General features: G+C 42.8%; 1 protein-coding gene across 3 annotated transcripts in view; it reads left to right on the top strand.

Annotated features, from left to right (window-relative positions):
• Window positions 1-18435, top strand: part of LOC311099124 (disco-interacting protein 2 homolog C) — a 249690-nt gene extending 231255 nt beyond the window's left edge. For 2 of the 3 annotated variants that reach the window (XM_084139777.1, XM_084139776.1), the window contains exons 24-38: window positions 2342-2422; window positions 2700-2823; window positions 3333-3454; window positions 3769-3880; window positions 4094-4203; window positions 5613-5743; window positions 6693-6861; window positions 7084-7254; window positions 8921-8950; window positions 12496-12557; window positions 13224-13281; window positions 13749-13823; window positions 16409-16583; window positions 16704-16827; window positions 17515-18435. In XM_084139777.1, coding sequence (XP_083995903.1) covers window positions 2342-2422; window positions 2700-2823; window positions 3333-3454; window positions 3769-3880; window positions 4094-4203; window positions 5613-5743; window positions 6693-6861; window positions 7084-7254; window positions 8921-8950; window positions 12496-12557; window positions 13224-13281; window positions 13749-13823; window positions 16409-16583; window positions 16704-16827; window positions 17515-17767 — 1797 coding nt within the window. In that variant the 3' untranslated portion in view covers window positions 17768-18435. The remainder of the gene's footprint in view (window positions 1-2341; window positions 2423-2699; window positions 2824-3332; window positions 3455-3768; window positions 3881-4093; window positions 4204-5612; window positions 5744-6692; window positions 6862-7083; window positions 7255-8920; window positions 8951-12495; window positions 12558-13223; window positions 13282-13748; window positions 13824-16408; window positions 16584-16703; window positions 16828-17514) is intronic. The other variant, XM_084139778.1, reaches the window with a different exon arrangement.
• Window positions 18436-23253: the final 4818 nt, after the last annotated feature.

Below are 23253 nucleotides of genomic sequence, written 5' to 3'. Positions count from 1 at the left end.
TGGAACACACATCTAGCATTCAGAGCAGCGTAGAAGATCACAGAGAACATAACTTAGTATCTGTAGCAGTTGGACCCGGTGGATTAAAACAGTGCATACTGAATCTCTAATTCATCACTATAAGAGCAGGCCTGAAGACAGGCAATATTACACTACAGACCCCTAACTTTCATGCTCTGCGCCTATAACAGAACCAACCTCCAAAAGGCATGAATTACACTCCACTCTTTACTCCTCCACTGCCCCCACGACTGAAACCTTGAAAAATTCATAAGCTGAGACACGCTTGGCCCCTTCTCTTATTTCTCACTCTTTTCTATCTGCACCACCGATATGGAGCTCATCTCCCGCTCTCTCTCTCGCTCTCTCTCAGCAACTGAACCAGTGCCCTCAGTATTTCATTTTGAAATGTTATGAGAGCAGGTCATTGTGCTAAAATAATGATATATTTGATTAAGAACTCAGCATGTCACCTTCTAATATGAAGCTCTGACTTGACCAGCTGGTACACTACATGACCAAAAGTATGTGGACACCTGCTCGTCGAACATCTCATTCCAAAATCATGGGCATTAATATGGAGTTGGTCCCCCCCTTTGTTGCTATAACAGCCTCCACTCTGGTCCTCTGTAGCTCAATTGGTAGAGCATGGCGCTTGTAACGCCAGGGTAGTGGGTTCGATCCCCGGGACCACCCATACGTAAAAATGTATGCGCACATGACTGTAAGTCGCTTTGGATAAAAGCGTCTGCTAAATGGCATATTATTATTATATTATTCTGGGAAGGCTTTCCACTAGATGTTGGAACATTGCTGCGGGGACTTGCTTCCATTCAGCCACGAGCATTAGTGAGGTCGGGCACTGAAGTTGGCCGATTAGGCCTGACTCGCAGTCGGCGTTCCAATTCATCCCAAAGGTGTTCATTGGGGCTGAGGTCAGGGCTCTCTGCAGGCCAGTCAAGTTCTTCCACACCGATCTCGACAAACCATTTCTGTATGGACACCTTTGGGATGATGTATGGGGCATTGTCATGCTGAAACAGGAAAGGGCCTTCTCCAAACTGTTGCCACAAAGTTGGAAGCACTGAATCATCTAGAATGTCATTGTATGCTGTAGCGTTAATATTTCCCTTCACTGGAACTAAGGGGCCAAGCCCGCACCATGAAAAACAGCCCCAGACCATTATTCCTCCTCCACCAAACTTTACAGTTTGCACTATGCATTTGGGCAGGTAGCGTTCTCCTGGCACCCGCCAAACCCAGATTCGTCCATTGGACTGCCAGATGGTGAAGCGGGATTCATCACTCCAGAGAACGCGTTCCACTGCTCCAGAGTCCAATGGCGGCGAGCTTTACACCACTCCAGCCGACTCTTAGCATTGTGCATGGTGATCTTAGGCTTGTGTGTGGCTGCTTGGCCATGGAAACCCATTTCATGAAGCTCCTAACAGTTGTTGTGCTGACGTTGCTTCCAGAGGCAGTTTGGAACTTAGTAGTGAGTGTTGCAACCGAGGACAGACAATTTTTTTTGGGCTTCAGCACAGTCCCGTTCTGTGAGGTTGTGTGGCCTACCACTTTGCGGCTGAGCCATTGTTTCTCCTAGATGTTTCCACTTCACAATAACAGGACTTACAGTTGACCGGGGCAGCTCTAGCAGGGCAGAAATTTGACGAACTGACTTGTTGGAAAGGTGGCATCCTATGACAGTGCCACGTTGAAAGTCCCTGAGCTCTTCAGTAAGGCCATTCTACTGCCAATGTTTGTCTATGGAGATTGCATTACTGTGTGCTCGATGTTATACACCTGTCAGCAACGGGTGTGGCTGAAATAGCCTAATTCACTAATTTGAAGGGGTGTCCACATACTTTTGTATGTATAGTGTAGCTACTTTATTGAAGAAACATTTACTTACTATGACTGTGATATGTGGTTGTCCTACCTAGCTATCTTAAGATGAATGCACTAACTGTAAGTTGCTCTGGATAAATGACTAAAATGTAAATGTAAAAATGTAACAGCTTCTCTAAAATACGCTAACAAGTTTTGTGATATGGCAGACATGTTTTAGCCACTGCTACTCAGGGATTTCATTACTGTACCTCTCTCTCATAGGCGATGTCTGAAATGGCACCCTATTCCCTATATAGTGCACTTATTTTGACCAGAACCCTATGTATGCCCTTGTCAAAAGTAGTGCATCTACATGGAGAATATGGTGCCATTTGTGACACACACCTCCTGTCTGATTTGAACACAGAGACAGAATGGCCTCTCCTCTCCTCTCGGAGTGTGTGATCCAGCCAGAGGCTTATTTGATTTTCCCTTCTTTTGTATATTTTAGTTCCTCTTCCTCTCCGAAGTGTTACAATGGAGGGCCCAGACCACTCCGGACCATGTGCTTTACACACTGCTCAACTGCAGGGTGAGTGAGGCCTGGCTAAAGGCTGTATTGTCATTGTTCACATCTGACTCCTAATGTTTTGTACAGATAGCAGTAGCTGCTGAAATAGTTGCCATTGTTTTCGCTTTTTATTGAGACCCATCAGGATTTTATTTGAAGTAGGCCTATCAAAGACCTATTGAAACTTTAAACTGTAAATCATAATTTTCTTGCCCTCTCTATCTTTCTCTCGTCTCTCTTTCACTCTCTCTCGTGTGTTTGTGTGTGTGCCTGTGTCTTTGTGTGTGTGTGACCACAGGGGACAATAGCCAGCTCTCTGACATGTGTCCAGTTGCATAAGAGAGCAGAGAAGATTGCTACCATGCTGGCGGAGCGAGGACACCTGCAGGACGGGGATCACGTTGCGCTCGTCTACCCCCCTGGTAGGTCTGCTGGCTGTGGCTGACCTACCATCACATCTCTCACTGGGTTTATCACCAGCAGTCATGTGTTATTTAGCAGTCAGTTATCATTTATCAATCTAGAATCTCTCTATGCTTCCAAACCAGGGCCAAAGCCACATTGCACTATGTACTGATCTTTAAGGGCACACACAGAGAAGGCACTGGGTGTTCCAAGATTTAAAAAGTAGAATTCTAATTTGGAACTCTATTAGTATTTGGGAGCCAGAGAAATTCAAGCGTTCAAGTGAAGCCATAGGTCCATAATGAAAAGACTCAGTCAAGCAGGACAAAATCCTGACAAGGGAGATTGCCTGAGAGAGCCATTCAATTAACTTTCTCTAGGACAGCCAGCTCAATACTTCACCTTGTCCTGAGGGTGCAGTGTCTTTCTGTCTGTCTGGAGGCTGGTTCCGATTTGGCACAGGGACTCATGGACTGACGGACCAGAACTAATATCCTCTCTCTCTCTCTGTTTGACCTTCATGCAGGGATTGACCTGATCGCAGCATTCTACGGGTGCCTGTACGCGGGCTGCGTGCCAATCACTGTGCGACCTCCGCACCCCCAGAACATAGCCACCACTCTGCCCACAGTGAAGATGATCGTGGAGGTAAGTGCCTCGTTGACATCCTCCATGTAACAAGTCGTCATCGCATCACAACTGACCTTTCATCTGAGAAAATGTAGACGAAGATGCATAAGAGGTGATATTAAAGAGAGCTGGATCCTCTAAGGCGACAGAGTAGGCCTTGTCTTTCTGGAGCATTTTACAACGTGTGTTTGCGGATGCGTGCGTGTGTGTCTAAACGTGTCTGTGTATCCGAACTTGTATTTGCGTGTCTCAACAGGTGTGTCTCAATGTGTGTGTGTCTCAACGTGTGTGTGTTTTTCCTAACGTGTGTGTGTGTGTGTGTGTGTGTCCAGGTGAGCCGCTCGGCGTGTATGATGACCACAGCGGGGATCTGTAAATTGCTGAGGTCGAAGGAGGCGTCAGCAGCAGTGGACGTCAGGACCTGGCCTCCTGTCCTGGACACAGGTAAGAGACTACATTACCCACGCTGCACCAGTCACCTCAGTCAGACTCTATTACCCACTTTAGCCTGAGGGTCGGGACTTCTTTACAACAGACACCAATGCAGAGATCTTACGACCAATCAAGACAAATGAGAATGTCAGGAATGTAATTTATCCTCTACTTAAGAATGTATTTGTGATAACAGTGGTCTTGTCCTTTCTCTCTGTCCTTTAGATGATCTGCCAAAGAAGAAACCTCCAATTTTGTACAAGCCCTCCAATCCAGACACACTGGCCTACCTGGACTTCAGTGTGTCCACCACAGGGATGCTAGCAGGAGTGAAGGTAAACAACTTGTAACCAGAATGTGTTTCTCCTATCAGGGAGGCTGATATCTCTAAAAGCATATTAAGTGAAACAGAAACAAGCTGTATGACGCACTTTGAAGTGATCGTCTGAGTGAAAAGATAGTAGTGACATTTGAAAAACATGAAAGCGGTTATTGATCCCAGCCCCCCTCTGCTGTGGATGACTAGCTGAATCTGTCACAGTACAGTGCTCACTCAGAAGGCCTATTCTCCTTGGCGCCACAGATCCAACCCCATACTAGGACACGCCTTGTTCACAGTTCATCTGGCCATGTAGAAACCTTTGTCTGACCGACGAAGCTCAGTAGGAAATCCAGTGAAAAAGCAACTTGTAAAGATTAGTCTTTTCACTGGTCTATAAGGGAAGCAATTATGCTATCAGTTCCTCATTGGACGAGGCTAAGTGGATTTTCTACCTTCACCTAGAGGCGATTGTCCATTCTGTTCTCCCTCTAGCTGTAAACACATTGAAGAATGGGGTCGATTTAGGTGGTGGTGGGGGAAAGTTGTTGTGGTGTGTGGGGCTCTTTTCTAACAAAATGCCCTCTTTGGGATGTTGGGATGTTCAGCTGTGTTAAATAATTGTCTCTCATGCTGTATACTGATTACCATAACAAAACCCTGAATTTGATCCATAACAAAATCCTGTCTGCTCCTGCTAATGCGTCCCAAATGGCACCCTATTCCCTACATAGTGCACTGCTTTTGACCAGAGCCCTATGTGCCCTGGTCACAAATACTGCACTGTATAGAGTATCATTAGAGTATCATTTTGGATGCAGATAGGATTGTGTGGATTACTGTTTTTCAATGGGACAATAACCACTTATATCAACTGGAGAGGGGACACACACAGACACACCAAGTCGTGAAAGCGTTATCCCACTATATATTCAGCCGTGTTGAGTCATTGTTCTACGATTTAATTTATTCATTCGTTAAGGATTCAGGAAGTGGTACTCGTACTAGCAGCTCATGAGAATATTTGCATGAATAGTTTTTTGCAGTGCATTTCCTAATTCTGATGCAGTTCAATTGAAACTCAAAACAAAGCTTTTGGCTTGAATACCATACATTGATAAAGTTCAGAATGAATGACTGTGGTACACAGTTCAGTTGTACGTCATTTGTATATTGTTTAGTAAAGGGCTACCCTGGTAGAAATGATACCAACTGTATATAGACTGTATTTGTTGGTTTTGTGATGTAGCGAAGTTAGCCTGAGTGCCAGTCTGTTTGTGCCACCATGCCAACTCCTTGTCACTTGTTGTCATATTTTGCAATGGAGTTTTGCAAACAGATCTGGGACCAGGCTATAGCCAAGTAGAGTGTTAAAACGATATTCTTAATCTGTATGCGTTTGTTCTTGTCATCCCTCCCGTGTAGATGTCTCATACTGCCACCAGTGCCTTCTGCCGTTCTATCAAACTGCAGTGTGAGCTGTACCCCTCCCGTGAGGTGGCTATCTGCCTGGACCCCTACTGCGGCCTTGGCTTCGTCCTCTGGTGCCTTTGCAGGTGAGACAGAGAGAGATGGACCCTTCTAGCCTCGTCACTGCCCACCCATCACATCACACACACCTAGCTTTGCTGCATCCACACTTCACACACACACACACACAGCTACCCCTGTACCTCTGTTCTGTAGAAGCCCTGCGCTTTACTCAGACCCTCACACACGGTGAGTGACGGGGCGTCCTCATCAGAATGCACCGTCTCTCACTAGCTACAGATGTCAGAAAGCCTGTTTTCTTCAGGCAGGGACAGTTAGACCTGTGCCATGCTGGGGCCTTGTCAGGACATTACAGGCCTGTCAGAGGCCATGGGGGGGGGGGGGTCGAGAGAGAGGCCGTGGACCGTAGAAGAGCGAGTGTTGAAGCAGGAGGCCAAATGCAGCTCATGCATTATTCTGCTGTGTTTAGCCTCCCCACCCGCCTCCTTGTGATGATGACGCCGTTCTGCTCCGCTCTTCGCTGGGCTCTCTTTAATCGCCTCCCCATTGGAAGCACTCTCTGGCATGGCACCACTCAACTTGTCAAATCTTCAGATGGAAAAATGCTCAGCTGTCCAAAAACCAGGACCGTGCTAAAGAACAAAGCTGTTTTATTTGCCAGGAGTGTGTTTCAGCTTGGGAGTGTTTCTGATTTATGCCTACGCAAACTAGCCCTGATTGTGTTATTCAGTGTAGAATTCACTAGCTACTAGCTAGCTGCACTATAGAGGTTGCGTTGGCCTTGATGAAATGGCATTGGCCTGGATTATAAATGGAGTCACTGAATACATAACGTAGTTGGCTGTTAGTACACTCATGGTCCCGGTCACTGGTGTGAAGTGTTTGAAGTTTTTATGTTAAGTTTGTGTGCACTCAGGCTATGCACTTACTGTACACTACATGTCTCTTGTGTGTACTACTTAGTTACAGTGTCATGTGTGTAGTGTGTACTCACTCTGTGTCTCCTGTTTCTAGTGTGTACTCCGGCCACCAGTCGATCCTGATCCCGCCTTCAGAGTTGGAGGTGAACCCTGCTCTGTGGCTGCTAGCTGTCAGTCAGTACAAGGTCAGGGACACCTTCTGCTCCTACAGCGTCATGGAGCTGTGCACCAAGGGCCTAGGGCTGCAGACCGAATCACTCAAGGTAGGTATCCTTCTTCCAAATCACCACAACAATGATACTTAGATAAGATCAAATGTTATTACAATGTGATGACCTGAGAGTAAAACACTTTGACAACTGCTGATGTAAAAATATTGATTGATTGTCTGATTAGTTGATTGATTACAATCTAGTCCATCAACCCAGACTCATCCAGCCTGGTTAGTTCTGATTTGATCCAATTAGTTCTGGTTTCTCTGTCAGTCTCGACCCCTGGACCTGTCGCGGGTGAGGACGTGTGTGGTGGTGGCAGAGGAGAGACCCAGGATAGCTCTGACTCAGTCCTTCTCCAAGCTCTTCAAAGACCTGGGCCTCCACCCCCGAGCAGTCAGCACCTCATTCGGCTGCAGAGTCAACCTGGCCATCTGTCTGCAGGTACAATCAGTACCTTCCTCCTCTCCTCTGCTCAACTCTCAGTATCTTTGGGTGCTGTCTCTCTCTGTCCCCACTCTGTCACCAGTGGGACTCTGATAGACTGAATTAAAAGGAAAACTCCAGAACGCTGGTGATGTCGATGCATCCAACAGTTAATCGATCCTATTACCAATGTTTCCACCATAGTAGACAACGTGCTCTTTGATAGCCAATGGGTGTTTATTGTGGCTCTGTTGTTGTCTTGTGTTTGTTGAAAGGCGTGCTACTGTTTCTTGGCATTCTCTCTGCCTCCAGTATCGTTTGCAAAGCCTTCTCCTCAAGTCTTGGAAGTTAGTTGTGTTTCTTTTATTTAGAGACTTTTTGTGAACTCCCTAGTTGCATTGCGGTTTGTTTGTTTTTTGGGGTGAGGGAGATTAATCTGATTTAATTTAATGGACTATAGTCATTAATCTGTATTTGTGTGACTTAACATGGGAAGCCACAATTGCCCTAGGGCCAGCCTATGGGGCCTACAGTAATAATCCTGTCAGGGTTTACAGCTCGCAGGAGGAGAAGCCAACATGCATAGATGTCCTCTACATATCTCACTCTCTCTGCCCTCTGCCCTCTGCTTCTCACCAAAAAAAATCTATTACCAGACATAGCTCAGTGTATGTGTGCGTCTCAAATGGCACCCTATTCCCTAAATAAGGAACGACTATTGACCGTGGTCAAAAGTAGTGCACTATAAAGGGAATAGGGTGCCATTTGGGACATACACTATGTCTCTGGAGCTCAGCTGTCCATAAGCATTTACACATGCTGCTACGTCATTTTATTTTGGGCTCATTCTTTTACATGATTCAACTATTATTTGCAAGCTTTATTATTCAAATGATGTCAAATTGTAAGCTTTACTATTCAAATGTTAATGAGATAGAGATCAGGATACTATTTGCACCTGTTTCAGATGCACTTATCTGTTCCATCAATCAATGAAATCTGAATGGATCGATAAAAAGCCCAATCAAGAAGCCTGTTGAAAATGTTTGTTGTATTTAACACGATTATTTAACATGTATAGATTCTTCCCTCTTAAACTCTATTGTGAATAAGCGATTACCTCTGACTTACTACATGCTTCTCTTCTTAACTTGAGTATACGTAACACAATTTCACTTAGGGCTCCCAAAAGGCTAGGGCCGCCTCTGACTGCATATGTGGGTACGCAGACCTGCGAGCCACTGCAGCCCCTCATGAGTTCAGATGTTTTGTGGCCCCTGCCCCCATCGAAGTTGCCGGTCCCTGATCTATACTATCAATGTAATCATGTAAATGTAACTGATCATGTATAAATGTCCCAACATTTGCTAACATTGATCTATTGGCTAACATTAATAAGCCTAGTAGTTTAGAACATAACTTCTTATTTAGTTTAAGGCTGCTTCTCTGTTTTTTGTTTCCCATTTCTATATTTGACATTTCTGTTTTTTCCCCCCTCTTGTTTTTTTGCATAACCCCACCCACATATCCTATACTTGGTTTTGTCTTCGCCCCCCTCTTCCTCCCTCCTCCCCCTTATTTCTCCTTCCTTCCTCCCTCCTCCCCCTTATTTCTCCCTCCCTCCTCCCCCTTATTTCTCCTTCCTTCCTCCCTCCTCCTCACTCTCCTCCTGCTGCTGCTAAAGCCTCACAGGCTGGGGAAGCTTGCTGACCAGGTAGGGGATTTCCATGTTCCCTAATCACCCTCTTCATCAGGTGTTGTGAGCAGGCAGGGGACAGGAGGGAGGGGCAGGGTACAGGGGAGAGGTTAGGAAGGGATAGGGGGGGACAGGGTAGAGAACAGGGATAGCAGTATATTGGGGCATAGTCACCGCCATGGGTCAAGGCTTCTCAGTAGCTTTCTAGGTGGACAGGATGTGTCATTCAAAGTGTGGTCAGTTACAGTGAAGTGATTAAAGGTTATATGGTGATGTCGGGGCCAGATTTGATTTAACAGGGAAAGGCAACCCTTGCCACTCTGGTGAGCTATTATAGGCTGAGTTATAAATGGCACCCTATTCCCTATATAGCACACTACGTTTTGACCAGAGCCCTATGTGCCGTGGTCAAAAGTAGTGCACTCTCTAGAGGAAAGGGTGCTATTTGGGATGCACACACACACAGTGTTTGTGTTGCAGCAATATGTTCTACTGTCTAAAGGTGTCATCTGAGACCCCTCTTAGCAAAGCTCTTAGCACTTAGAAAAAGTCAGCTCGTTAATATTAAAACCCTGCAGTACTGAAACATGAACCTGTGCTGGGCCAACTTGTCAAGTGTGGTCATATCATATCAGTGACAGCTTCCAGTTTGCCTTGGGATAGATACTGCCACAGCTCACCTAGACTGCTTTTCCTTCTGAGGCCCAGAGAGATGGAAATGCAGTGAGAGTATAGTAACACCATGTGACTTGTATAGTACTATATTTCAGTAGTAATAGCCTAGTCCAAATTAGCCTTAGCAAACTCATTTAACTATCATGCCATACATGTACAATAGCTGACTAAAGCACATTCCAATCTGGACAATTCTAGTGTAGTGCAGTGTGACTGCAGTATTTGCAGTAGTAGTAGTAGTATTGTCATAGTATAGGCCTGCTCTATGTTTGAGTGACTGTAGACAAGTACTGTAGTACAGTAGTATTGCGATACTGCTATAAGACTGTAGTGTGTCCTGTATGACGGTACCTTGTGTTCTGGTCCGCCTGTGCTCAGGACTGAGTCAGTCTAGCATGTGCAGCTCTATGGCTAGACCTGGAGAGCTACCATCCTGTAGGTTTTCACTCCAACCCTAATCTAGCTACAACTGGGGTTGGAGCTAAAACATACAGGAAGGTAGCTCTCCAGGAACAGGGTTGGACACCTCTGGTCTAGCATGTACGGCGATATGGCTGGACTGAGTCAGTCTAGCATGTGCAGCTCTATAGCTGGCTGTCTATGGCTGGACTGAGTCAGGATCTAGCATGTGTAGCTCTATGGCTGTCTTTCTCTCTCTCCGGTGGTGGATGCTGCTCTGATGCTTCCTCTGCCAAAGCCTTAGCCATGCTATTAAAACATGCTGCTGAATCACGGGTGCACTGCAATCTACCTGGGGGGGAGGAGGGGGCTGGGGATAGCTCGAGTCCAGAGCATTGAGGAAAGCGCCGCATCAGCAAGCTGCATGTGGACCAGTGCTAGGCTGAGGAAGTCTAGGGAGGGGAGGCTGCTCAGTGCTTTCTCTCTCTATTTCTTTGTTGGCTGGTTTCTCTTCTTTATTCATATGGGTTTTTTGGTTGTTCACTAACCTACTAGATAGAAATACACTCACACACGCGTACTACTGTTCAAGTTGGTGCCTATGTGCTCAATGTAATGTATGTTGGAATTGTGTTGTTCTGTCTGTGGGCTTTGACTCTCGTGTCTGGCCAGTCAAGCCTCTCTACTGAACTATCAGCTTTCAAAGCCGTCTATTGAAGGGACAGATACAGATTGTGTATGCTCATTCAGACATGATGCACTATATCACCATGTCTACCTCCTTTCTCTCCTTCAGTCTGGTTGTGTATTCTGTTCTCCCTCAGTGGATTTCAAGTCACCCTCCCGATCTTTTCCTCTTAAAAAAACAAAATATGTTTTTTGTTGTTTTGTGGCTTCTTTCCGTTTGCATGATGTGGATCAGACTTGATCTGATCTCAGAACAGTTTTGTGGTGCACTTTCTTTGTGGGTACGTTTTTTCATTTTACTTCTGCTCTGGGGCCATATACACAAAGCGTCTCGCACTAGAATATTGGTCGTAAGTGCTGAGGCTACAGACATTTTATTCCTACTCTTATGGGTAAAAATAAAAGCTAAGCATGAAGCCGATTGATTTGGAGTTGTTGAAAGAATATTTTGATATTTCGGATCAACCTATAAATAATCTAGACCTACATGCAACAGTAGCCATCTCTTGCGCTTTTGACAATGATTTCACGAGGCCTAATTCACATGATATGCCTAATTACTTCTAACCACTAGGCTAATAAATAATCTATTTTTTTTTATTTTGATTATTTCATCAATGAACCTACATCATGTTATTTGAAGTTATCCTTGAGCGCAATATCACGTTTTTAAAAGATTTTAAAAGATGCCTGAATTGGTCATGCCTATAAATTGGGCGATTGAAAACTAGGGCCTATGTTAACTTTGATTGTGTTCGGTGAAAATGTCCAAAGTGTTATGCAAATTATCGGTAAGTGACACGATGCCTACTGTGCCAAAGCGATTTAGAGTTGTTTAATGGGAGTGACGATTGTGTTGATATAGCGGTAATATTATAAAAATTCCGCTTTTAACAACCATCATACTGTATGATCTGTATGATGAATGGTTATGCATGCCAACATACATTTACATTTACATTTTAGTCATTTAGCAGACGCTCTTATCCAGAGCGACTTACAGGAGCAATTAGGGTTAAGTGCCTTGCTCAAGGGCACATTAACGTCATTTAGCAGACGCTCTTAGCCAGAGCGACTCACAAATTGGTGCGTTCACCCTATAGCCAGTGGGCAATAATTAGTAATTAGTGGCAATAATTAACAGTAGGCAAAGTGATCATGTCAGGCGAAAACAAGGGAACATGTCGTCCTCCACGAATGATGCAGCGCACGTTTTACCATTGCATCATTTGATGTAAGTCACATTCACCGTGGTTGTTTGAAGCGCGCACAGCATGCCTCATCGCGATTGGTTATCATTTGCAACCCTGTCAGTGAGCGTCATCACAAATTTTCCTTTGCAGTACCTCAAACTGTCTTGATTACCAGCTGAGAGAAACTTTTATGAGTTGATTTTACTCCTGGCTCAGACTTTGACTGGACAGTGTCTTATCATCCTAAAACCTACTCTGAGCTGGGAGTTTTTTTGTTGTTTTGACCTTTTCTGAGATGCTTTGTGGATACCGGCCCTGTTCTTTTGGTTTGGTTTTTAATGCCTTCAAACTTTCTTATTGTCCTCTTCCACCACCATGGTCTGTCTGAATGTTGTAGTTAGTAGCCCACTATGATTTGTATTATTCGTTTTTTCATTGTATTGTTTGTTGGACTTGTCTCAAAGCTTCCATTCGCAACCAGTTTGACCTGTAGGCTTTCTGTTAAGCACTAACATGCTTGTAGCATCTAGATAGTGCTGTGTTAGTGGTAATGTAAGGCAGCAGACATCCTAGGTCGGACACTAACCCTGGCATGTTGTCATTCTGCAGGGTACTTCAGGACCAGACCCAACTACTGTGTATGTGGACATGAGGGCACTGAGGCACGACAGGTAAGGGCATGCTCCCATCAGAACATTAGCTATGTAGTAAACCAAGTGGTGCATTTTTTGGTGTACTGTTTATTATCTGTCAATGAGTGACACACATAGGTCTTCAGAATCAGAAGTATGACATCTATGCCAACAGAATGTTGCTCACAACCAAAACAATTTGAATGCAGACTGAGTCTGAGACACAGTGTACTAGCAGGGACACAGAGGGGCACTACATCAGGCAACATGCTGCACATTGGGCCCCACAGCTCACAAATATAGCTGCTGCTATTCACATACACACTGTGTGATTATAGACAGTTATTTTTGTCTCTACCACTGTCCTCCTCCCTGGGATGTAGCTATTGTGTTTGTGTTGAAAGTTCAGTTTAATTTGTAGACTAAAAGGGCTTGTATAAACAGCTGCATTGATGAAACGTGAAATAAAAGGTTTCAGAATGTGATCTATTGCTCTCCACTATCCTTTAGTCTTTATGATGAAGTGCTCAATGAGGAGGACTAGCCAGATGACACGCTGACTAACAGGATGTGTCTCAAATGGCTCCCTATTACCATAGGGCTCTGTTCAAAAGTAGTGCACTATATAGTAAATAGGATGCCATTTAGGATGCAGCCACAATATTGACTCAGCGGCCCAGTAACTCTTCACTTCCTCCCTCACAGGGTTCGTCTGGTTGAGAGAGGGTCTCCACACAGCTTACCACTCATGGAATCTGGAAAGGTGAGTCCCTGCGTGACTTGGTGAATGAATGAATGAATGGTAGTCATTTACATAGACATACTGTACACCCTGAAGTATTTTTAATCACTGATATTAAACTAGTGTGTGTGCTGTGCTGTAGTTAGTTTCCACATCTACCCATCCCCATAATTGAGGAAGTGTAGGTGAGAGTTAATTGTGCCCCGGCAGAGGCAGCGCTCTGCTCTGTTTTACATGGACCAGCCAGGAGATCAGGATCAGTCTGTACCACACAATAATTAGGCTTTTATTTCTCGCAACATTAAATCCTGTTACACAGTTTGTGGCTGCGTACCAAATGGCACCCTTTTGGGAGAGAAAGAGCCGGGCCACTTCACTCTGCTTCAACTCAGTAAATCAGTTACATAAATGGCCTCTCTGAAGGGAGAGGGGAGAAGAGAGGAGTGGAGAGATGAAAGCACTAATCGTCTCTTCCTTAATGCCATCAGATTCTACCAGGGGTTCGAATTATCATCGCTAACCCGGAGACCAAGGGACCGCTGGGAGACTCGCATCTTGGAGAGGTTGGTTGAGACATAATCACTCACTCATTAAACTCAATACAAGCTACAATAAATGAGGCTACAATACAGTCTCTCTCTGTACTTTAAGTGTCATAGCTCATTAGTTATTCACTCTCTCATTAGACTAAACTACAGTAGTCTCTCTCTGTGTACTTCAAGTTAGTCCACATAACTTCCGTCTCACTTGATGTTAAAGGGAAATTTGACCATTTTTTTACTTCATATTCATGATCTCCAGCACCACCCCAACATCAACATATGTGAAAATGGCGCGTTTCTATGTTTTGTAGTAAGAAATATAGCGGAAGATGGTGTTTCCAATGACCTCATCAACCAATTAGTAGGTGTAACAGTGTTGCTTCCGTCCCTCTCCTCGCCCCTACCTGGGCTTGAACCAGGGACTACTTCAAGGTCTCAGAGCGAGTGACGTCACCGATTGAAATGCTACTAGCGCGCACCGCTAACTAGCTAGCCATTTCACACCGGTTACATAGGCAATGCCTACTCATAATTGGTTAAAATCACAGGATGCACACCGATGATGTCATTGGGAACACTTTCTTCCTCTATGTTTACTGCAAAACATAGAAACGTGCCATTTTCACATATGTTGATGTTGGGGTGGTGCTGGAGATTATGAATATGAAGTTAACCATTTTAGAAATGTCCCTTTAGATATCCAGTGTAATGTTATAAGTTCAGTAAGTGTTATGTACAGTGGGGGAAAAAAGTATTTAGTCAGCCACCAATTGTGCAAGTTCTCCCACTTAAAAAGATGAGAGAGGCCAGTAATTTTCATCATAGGTACACGTCAACTATGACAGACAAATTGAGATTTTTTTTTCCAGAAAATCACATTGTAGGATTTTTTATGAATTTATTTGCAAATTATGGTGGAAAATACAGTGGGGAAAAAAAGTATTTAGTCAGCCACCAATTGTGCAAGTTCTCCCACTGAAAAAGATGAGAGAGGCCTGTAATTTTCATCATAGGTACACGTCAACTATGACAGACAAAATGAGAAAAAGAAATCCAGAAAATCACATTGTAGGATTTTTAATGAATTTATTTGCAAATTATGGTGGAAAATAAGTATTTGGTCAATAACAAAAGTTTCTCAATACTTTGTTATATACCCTTTGTTGGCAATGACACAGGTCAAACGTTTTCTGTAAGTCTTCACAAGGTTTTCACACATTGTGCTGGTATTTTGGCCCATTCCTCCATGCAGATCTTCTCTAGAGCAGTAACGTTTTGGGGCTGTCGCTTGGCAACACGGACTTTCAACTCCCTCCAAAGATGTTCTATGGGGTTGAGATCTGGAGACTGGCTAGGCCACTCCAGGACCTTGAAATGCTTCTTACGAAGCCACTCCTTCGTTGCCCGGGCGGTGTGTTTGGGATTATTGTCATGCTGAAAGACCCAGCCACGTTTCATCTTCAATGCTCTTGCTGATGGAAGGAGGTTTTCACTCAAAATCTCACGATACATGGCCCCATTCATTCTTTCCTTTACACGGATCAGTCGTCCTGGTCCCTTTGCAGAAAAACAGCCCCAAAGCATGATGTTTCCACCCCCATGCTTCACAGTAGGTATGGTGTTCTTTGGATGCAACTCAGCATTCTTTGTCCTCCAAACACGACGAGTTGAGTTTTTACCAAAAAGTTATATTTTGGTTTCATCTGACCATATGACATTCTCCCATTCCTCTTCTGGATCATCCAAATGCACTCTAGCAATCTTCAGACGGGCCTGGACATGTACTGGCTTAAGCAGGGGGACACGTCTGGCACTGCAGGATTTGAGTCCCTGGCGGCGTAGTGTGTTACTGATGGTAGGCTTTGTTACTTTGGTCCCAGCTCTCTGCAGGTCATTCACTAGGTCCCCCCATGTGGTTCTGAGATTTTTGCTCACCGTTCTTGTGATCATTTTGACCCCACGGGGTGAGATCTTGCGTGGAGCCCCAGATCGAGGGAGATTATTAGTGGTCTTGTATGTCTTCCATTTCCTAATAATTGCTCCCACAGTTGATTTCTTCAAACCAAGCTGCTTACCTATTGCAGATTCAGTCTTCCCAGCCTGGTGCAGGTCTACAATTTTGTTTCTGGTGTCCTTTGACAGCTCTTTGGTCTTGGCCATAGTGGAGTTTGGAGTGTGACTGTTTGAGGTTGTGGACAGGTGTCTTTTATACTGATAACAAGTTCAAACAGGTGCCATTAATACAGGTAACGAGGGGAGGACAGAGGAGCCTCTTAAAGAAGAAGTTACAGGTCTGTGAGAGCCAGAAATCTTGCTTGTTTGTAGGTGACCAAATACTTATTTTCCACCATAATTTGCAAATAAATTCATAAAAAATCCTACAATGTGATTTTCTGGATTTTTTTTCTTCTCAATTTGTCTGTCATAGTTGACGTGTACCTATGATGAAAATGACAGGCCTCATCTTTTTAAGTGGGAGAACTTGCACAATTGGTGGCTGACTAAATACTTTTTTTCCCCACTGTAAAGCATGAATTAAAACACTTGTTTCAAAAGTGGTCCTCGATGGTAAAACAAATAACATCGAATTGCTGTCCTGTCCACAGATCTGGGTGTGCAGTGGACACAATGCCAGCGGCTACTTCACAGTGTATGGAGACGAGGCCCTGCAGTCAGACCACTTTAACTCCCGTCTGAGCTTTGGAGACACACAGACAATCTGGGCCCGCACCGGCTACCTGGGCTTCCTCAGGAGGACTGAACTCACCGACGCCAGCGGGGGTAAGCTACCCGTTCACTTCACTACCAAATGTACTTATCATGCATACTTTCACTGGTGAGCTTCACATCCACTAGCAGCAATTTGTAATTACGTGTGTGTGTGTGTGTGTGCGCGCACAGAGCGACACGATGCCCTGTACGTGGTGGGGGCGTTGGATGAGGCTATGGAGCTGAGGGGAATGAGGTACCACCCCATCGACATCGAGACCTCCGTTATCAGGACGCATAAGAGCATCACAGAATGGTGAGAACTGTAACTAACTTCATAAGGCTACATGATCAGCATCCTGGGTTTTTGCACCATGAAAAATACAGTAGCTTGGGGATTTGTGGTTCTGGTGTAGCTCACCATTTTCGGGGCATTTTATCCAAGAGAGAAAGCAAGTAGATGGCCAGTATGATGCAGAAAACCTTTAGTTAACTATTTACAGGGAAGATATACAGAGAATACATATAGAAGGATCAGATCAGCCAATGGTGTATATATAATATCAGGACACACAATTGCAGTAGGGGCATTTTAGCAAATATGCAGGGGAATTATATTTTCTGTTATAATAATAATATGCCATTTAGCAGACGCTTTTATCCAAAGCGACTTAGTCATGTGCGCATACATTTTTACATATGGGTGGTCCCAGGGATCGAACCCACTACCCTGGCGTTACAAGTGCCATGCTCTACCAATTGAGCTACAGAGGACCAAGTCTGTTAAAATATCATGCTGATTTTGTCCAATTTCAAATAGTTAATGGTTTGTTGAAATGGCAGAGTGAGGAGCTAACTTACAACATGCAAAGTACCTACTGTACTGTTTGTTGTTGTTGCAGTGCAGTGTTCACATGGATCAACCTCCTGGAGGTGGAGCTGAATGGTTCAGACCAGTAGCTCATGTTGTTTAAACTGACTGTTGAACCTGACTATCTTTCAGTGCGGTGTTCACGTGGACCAACCTCCTGGTGGTGGTGGTGGAGCTGGATGGTTCGGAGCAGGAGGCCCTGGACCTGGTTCCTCTGGTGACCAACGTGGTCCTGGAGGAACACTACCTGATCGTGGGGGTGGTGGTGGTGGTGGACATCGGGGTCATCCCCATCAACTCCCGGGGGGAGAAGCAGAGGATGCACCTCCGGGATGGCTTCCTGGCCGACCAGCTGGACCCCATATACGTGGCTTATAACATGTAGCCTGCCATCTGTAGACCTACTAGACCAAGACAAGGCCTTGAATCGACGGGCCGAGCTTTATGTACATACTGCAATGCAACAGGACCTCTGGTCTCTGAGGAGAGCAGGGAAGAGAGGAGAGGACGTGAGTCCTGGACCCAGGCGCTCGCCTTGTTTGTGGGACATTGTCGCTAGTTCAAAACAAAAACACCTAGAATTGGCAGAAACAGGAGACGGGTTAGTGTAGTGAAAGATTGGAATGGAAGGAGCTCTATGTGTGTAGATGATGGGAGAGTGCCAGTCTAGCTTAGATCTTTGCTTTTTGAAGTAAGTGTGTATATATTTTCATGTTACGTATTGCTGAAGTCGCTCGTTTTTTAAAATCTGCCCTCTAAGAGGTTAGGGTATTTTTTAACAATATTTACAAGCTGTGGCAAATGGTATTTTATGTTGACCTTTTTTATGATATCAGTCATTACAAATATAGATATGTTTTGATACAGGATATATCAATTTTGTCCATGAACTTTACAATATGAGGTACAATATATTGTTTAATGTTTGTTGGTTCATTTTTTGTATAATTACGTTTTTAATTCTGCGCTAACATTTATTTTCTGTAACAACTGTCTCAACTACAAGGGAAACAAACCAGTGTGATTATTTCAACTACAGCAACCTTTTACTCAGTTGTCATAGTTAATATCATTATTCTTCAATTGAAGGAAAACACTGTTATTTCATATCATGTAAGTATGTACAAAAACTGATTTTAATTTATTTTGTTCACTTTAGAAGTATATGAGAGAGAACATTCAAGAATGTTTTAATCTTGAATATTTGCTAATATAAAAACAAAGCATTGTATTATCTTGAGTGAACACTAAAATCACATCAAGTATATAAAATATAAATATAGATCTATATGAATTAAAAAGACCTAGGATTCACCAAGGAAAATGTTTGTGCGGTAATTGCGAGGACAGTCTGAATCCTTATAGTCACCCCCTTTATGTCCTTCAAACAGCGCAACAACTTCCGCTCTGTAGACATCAGACACCATGCAAGGGAGAAGTACTGCATTTCAGAGACAAAGAACAGCTCTGAAAGGATCAAAAGCGATTTTAGAGAAATGTCTGTGTGAGGAGGATGATGGCTCAAACACCTCCGGTGGGAATGATGATGATGAGTACGTCTTTGTGCTGGCATGTCAAACACTTGTTTCTGAAACAACAGGATTGTAAATAGAAAGTTTAGTCCTTAATATTTTTACATTGAGATCAATCAGGGCTCCTATATTGATGTCACAGAGGGAAAAATTATGAAAAAGTACAAGACAACACTTTTACGGAAACCCTTTAGAGGAATAAATGTTGGGGCAACTATCATAAGGTGGAAGAGCAGTTTTGGGGGAGTGTGAAACCTTAAATCTGTGTGGAATCATACATGATTTGAGGGTGAAGTTCATGGCTAAGAATGTTTTAGTTCAACACATTAGAATCTTTAAAAGCACTTTCTAGTATATACACAGCATTTTTTTTTATTGGCAAGAATGACCCTGACATTTTTTTAAAGATTACAAACTAAGTTGGCATAAGTCTTTCAATTAAATAAATATTTCAATGATTTTGACTATAAAATGAAGTTTGTTTGTTTATTGCAGCAGTACACGTTGTTTAAATTTTAGCAGACGCTCGCAGAGCGACTTACAGGAGCAATTAGGGTTAAGTGCCCTGCTCAAGTGCACATAGAGAAATATGACCTAGTTGGCTCGGGATTCAAACCAGCTAACTTTCGGTTACAGGCCCAACGCTCTTAACCGCTAGGCTACCTACCTGCTGTTTCAGAGGTTGCATCTCAATGTAAATGTATCATATGCTCAAGCATATTTGATATCTGTTACATATTTGGGATTTATGTTTAGTTAACTTTGTTCATACACACATTACTTAGCAAGTTTTCCATATATTCTATGGTAGTGTAATGTATATTGAATCAAATCCATCAATCAATCAGTTTTGCTCTATTACAAGTTATGACTTTTAAAAAGATATGTAGCCAAGAAATGATTGAAGCGAAATAACAAATACTGAGTCAGCCTTTGTCTCATCAGAGCAGTCTGTGCACATCTGAACTATTTAATGTTTTGCCACTTTTTTGATTTTGAAAGGCATATCTCAGCAGAGGCGATACATTTTAATTAACAAACATTACAGTGAACAGTTTTTAGACATTTACAAAGTAACAGATGTGTGTGCATTGCTCATACCCCTCGGTTGAGATACACGTTTATACTGGTTCATATCTGTTCATTGAAAAATGATAATTGTCCCAACCTATACTTGTCACAGTGCTGTAAATCTACTTGTTGCAAATCCATCTGGTACACTGCTGATATTTGGTGGCTTTCATTAAAGAGGTATAGATCTGAGCCATTCCTGTTATGAACGCTGGACACACGTCTACCCATATGAAAATCTAATAAATCTAATCTGAAGATATGTATATTGTTTTCAAAATGTATTACAAAATGCATGAACTATGGCAACTTTCATACATGCATATATTTGTTTGCATGTAGTGAAATATGTAAGGGATAATCAACGAGGGGCTATGCGACCTTCCACAGAGTTGCATTATTTTCCAGAGAATGTACAGAGCCCCGAGATGATGATCCCTTTTATACCATGGCTATTATTTAAAACATTTGCCGGTAGAAATGTGTTCAACATCCACTGAAGTAGCTAGCAAGTTTACAAGATAGTTACAGTAGTTGCCATGGGAACCAAACAAAGACTTGCTAGTTTAGCTAACAAACCATCAGTCTTAACTTGCCATTATGAAAATCGAATTTAACAATGGCAATAATGTAGCCATTGAATTCTATAGCCATTGAATTCTACCGTGCGTTATAGGGAAATAATGCACGCTCTAGAATGCTCTTCATGCCAATCAGAAACAAGTATTCAACAATGCCAAGGTATAAATTACAAGAATGACTATTTCAGTGTTTGCACATTATAACATTTATGGAAGTAGCACAATATCGTTTTTTCTAATTCATGTAGTATATTTTGACATATCAGATTTAAATAGGCACCTTATATTTTGGATTTTGACATATGGATTTTTGTAATTAAGGAAGGACTGAAGTCCCAATTTTGGGAATAGGTTTACATGTTTGCTATTAGTGGTTATTCAGTTAAATTATTTTTAGAAGAAAGGCCTACTGTATCTATATGTTTGGAAACATTGATATCTTCAAATAAAACATTTCCGTATGAAGAAGGAAAAAAGCTGGATTGGAAATCTAGACCTCACTTGTGAGCAAGTTTGCATGATTGAATGTAAATACTGTTGGTGGCTGAAAACAAATACAATTCAGGCCGGGATTTTATTATATTGCAGGTTATAGGCAATGCAGCTTTTAAAAGCAATGTTCTGGTGTTCGTGGAGATCGCATTCATGGTAAACACTGCATCCATCGGCTCAATCAGAAATTGCCTTTAAAAGCCGCATTACCTCTATAAGTCGTGATCGGTTGAATCCTGTCCTTAGGAGACTGTTTGGAAAACTGATGATGCCTGCGTAGGTTCATTCAAATGCAATAAAAGGCTGTATTCAATCCGTATCGCGTAATATCTGCATTATAGTTCGATTTAAATTGAAAGGCAATGTTCCCGCATTCGCAGTGACTGCATTCACAGTAAACGCTGCATATGTCGGTTTAATAGGAAATTACCTTTAAATGTTTTACACGGATCTTTCGCGATACGGAATGAATCCAGCCCAAACTCTTTCAACAGGTGGGTGAAGGTGAAAAACAAATGGCTAATTTGAATCAACATCATCTCTTTGGCGAAAGCTCTTATCTTCCCCAACGTTGGCTTCATGGAAGTAATGTTTTTCACACCCCGTCGGTAATCACAACCATTAATTTAGTGTTGACACTACCTGCCTTTTTTCAAGAATAGGGCCGGGATTCAATCCAATTGCCCTTTTTCGGCAATGTTCCCGCTTTCGCGGAGACCGCATTTATGGTAAACATACATATGTCGGCTCAATTGAAAATTACCTTTAAATGTCAAGCACGCTATTACGGGGATCTACCACTGATCGGATTGAATCCCAGCCTATGGTAAAGACAACAATATGAGAAAGTATGTTTGAAAATCTCTTCTCTTTTTTTTGCACAGTTTACAGTTTTACTGATCCAAAAAGTACTTTGACAGTTCAAGAAAAATATTGTTGTCTTACCCCAGAAACGTTCAGATATTTCATAGGTTTCATTGAGTATATAAGCACAGGTTTCATCCCAAATGGCACCAATTTCCTTATTTAGTGCACTACTTTTGACCAGGGCCCATAGTTACTTCAATCCGTATCACGGAAGTTCAGCGTTACAGCGTGTTTGAAATTTAAAGGCAATGCCCCCACGTTAGTGGAGACTGCATTCACGGTAAACCCTGCATATGTCGGCTCAATCAGAAATGACCTTTACATTTCTATCACGCAATCTGTAACGCTTCATCGATACAGATTGAATAGAGCCTAAATTACCCCCGGATGGACATAAAAGAATACTCAACAACTACAGGAACTTGTTGATACATTTATTTCTCCATGTTAGCACATAGAATATATTTATATACATATTGCTAGCTAAAGCGTTAAAACCACCCCATTTGTGTTTGAAAATTGAGAACGAGACGGACAGTCTTTCGTGCCAAAAGTCAACCTTTAAGCCAAGATTAATAGTGTACATATGGACAGGGGGAAAAGTTTACCAGGTCAAAGACAATCTCATATATGTAGTCATGGATGAGATGTTACACTTGACTTTTCTCACCAGAAAAGTCAGTATTCAATTAAATTGTGAGAAATTTGCTAGAATGCAATTTCGGAGGAAAATAAAAGATCATTGTCATATTGCATCATTTTCAGGAAGTGTAACTACGTATTTTTTTAATGAAAAAAGGAACGTAATACACACATCGTACTCGTGCAAGTTTCCAGAAATACTTTCCACATAGGGAAAATATCACAAATTATCATCATACAGGGATGGACAAATACATACTCTATAAGTGAACCAATACAATTCTCAGATCGGATTTACCACCCTATGTAACAACACTTTCCTAAGTGCAGACAAAGTTTTCGTAACAATGAAGACCAAACATTTATGTTTTTAAGAGCAGTGGTTGAGGTCTGGACAGTGATAGTCACCTCAGTAATAGATATAGTTGACCATGTGTGAGGGGAGACCACTCCAGTTAAGAAGAACTGCAGGGGTCTTCTGGTTTTCAAGGCAACATATCAACAGCTTAATCTGATTCCAAATTACATTGGTCCCCTCTCTTAGCCTTACAAATAGAGGGCAGATGACAGTTAACTATAGCCTGCAGCACACCAGTGGTGAACTACTTGCAAACCTCAGTCATGTTAATAACTCCCATTAGAATGCACCATCAGTGTGTGTAGCCTTTAAACTCATTAGAATGATA

This window comes from Coregonus lavaretus (genome assembly GCF_964263955.1).
Source record: "Coregonus lavaretus genome assembly, chromosome: 23".
Taxonomy (NCBI): Eukaryota; Metazoa; Chordata; class Actinopteri; order Salmoniformes; family Salmonidae; genus Coregonus; species Coregonus lavaretus.
The sequence above is the reverse complement of the archived record's forward strand: the minus strand, read 5'-3'. Positions and strand labels throughout refer to the sequence as shown.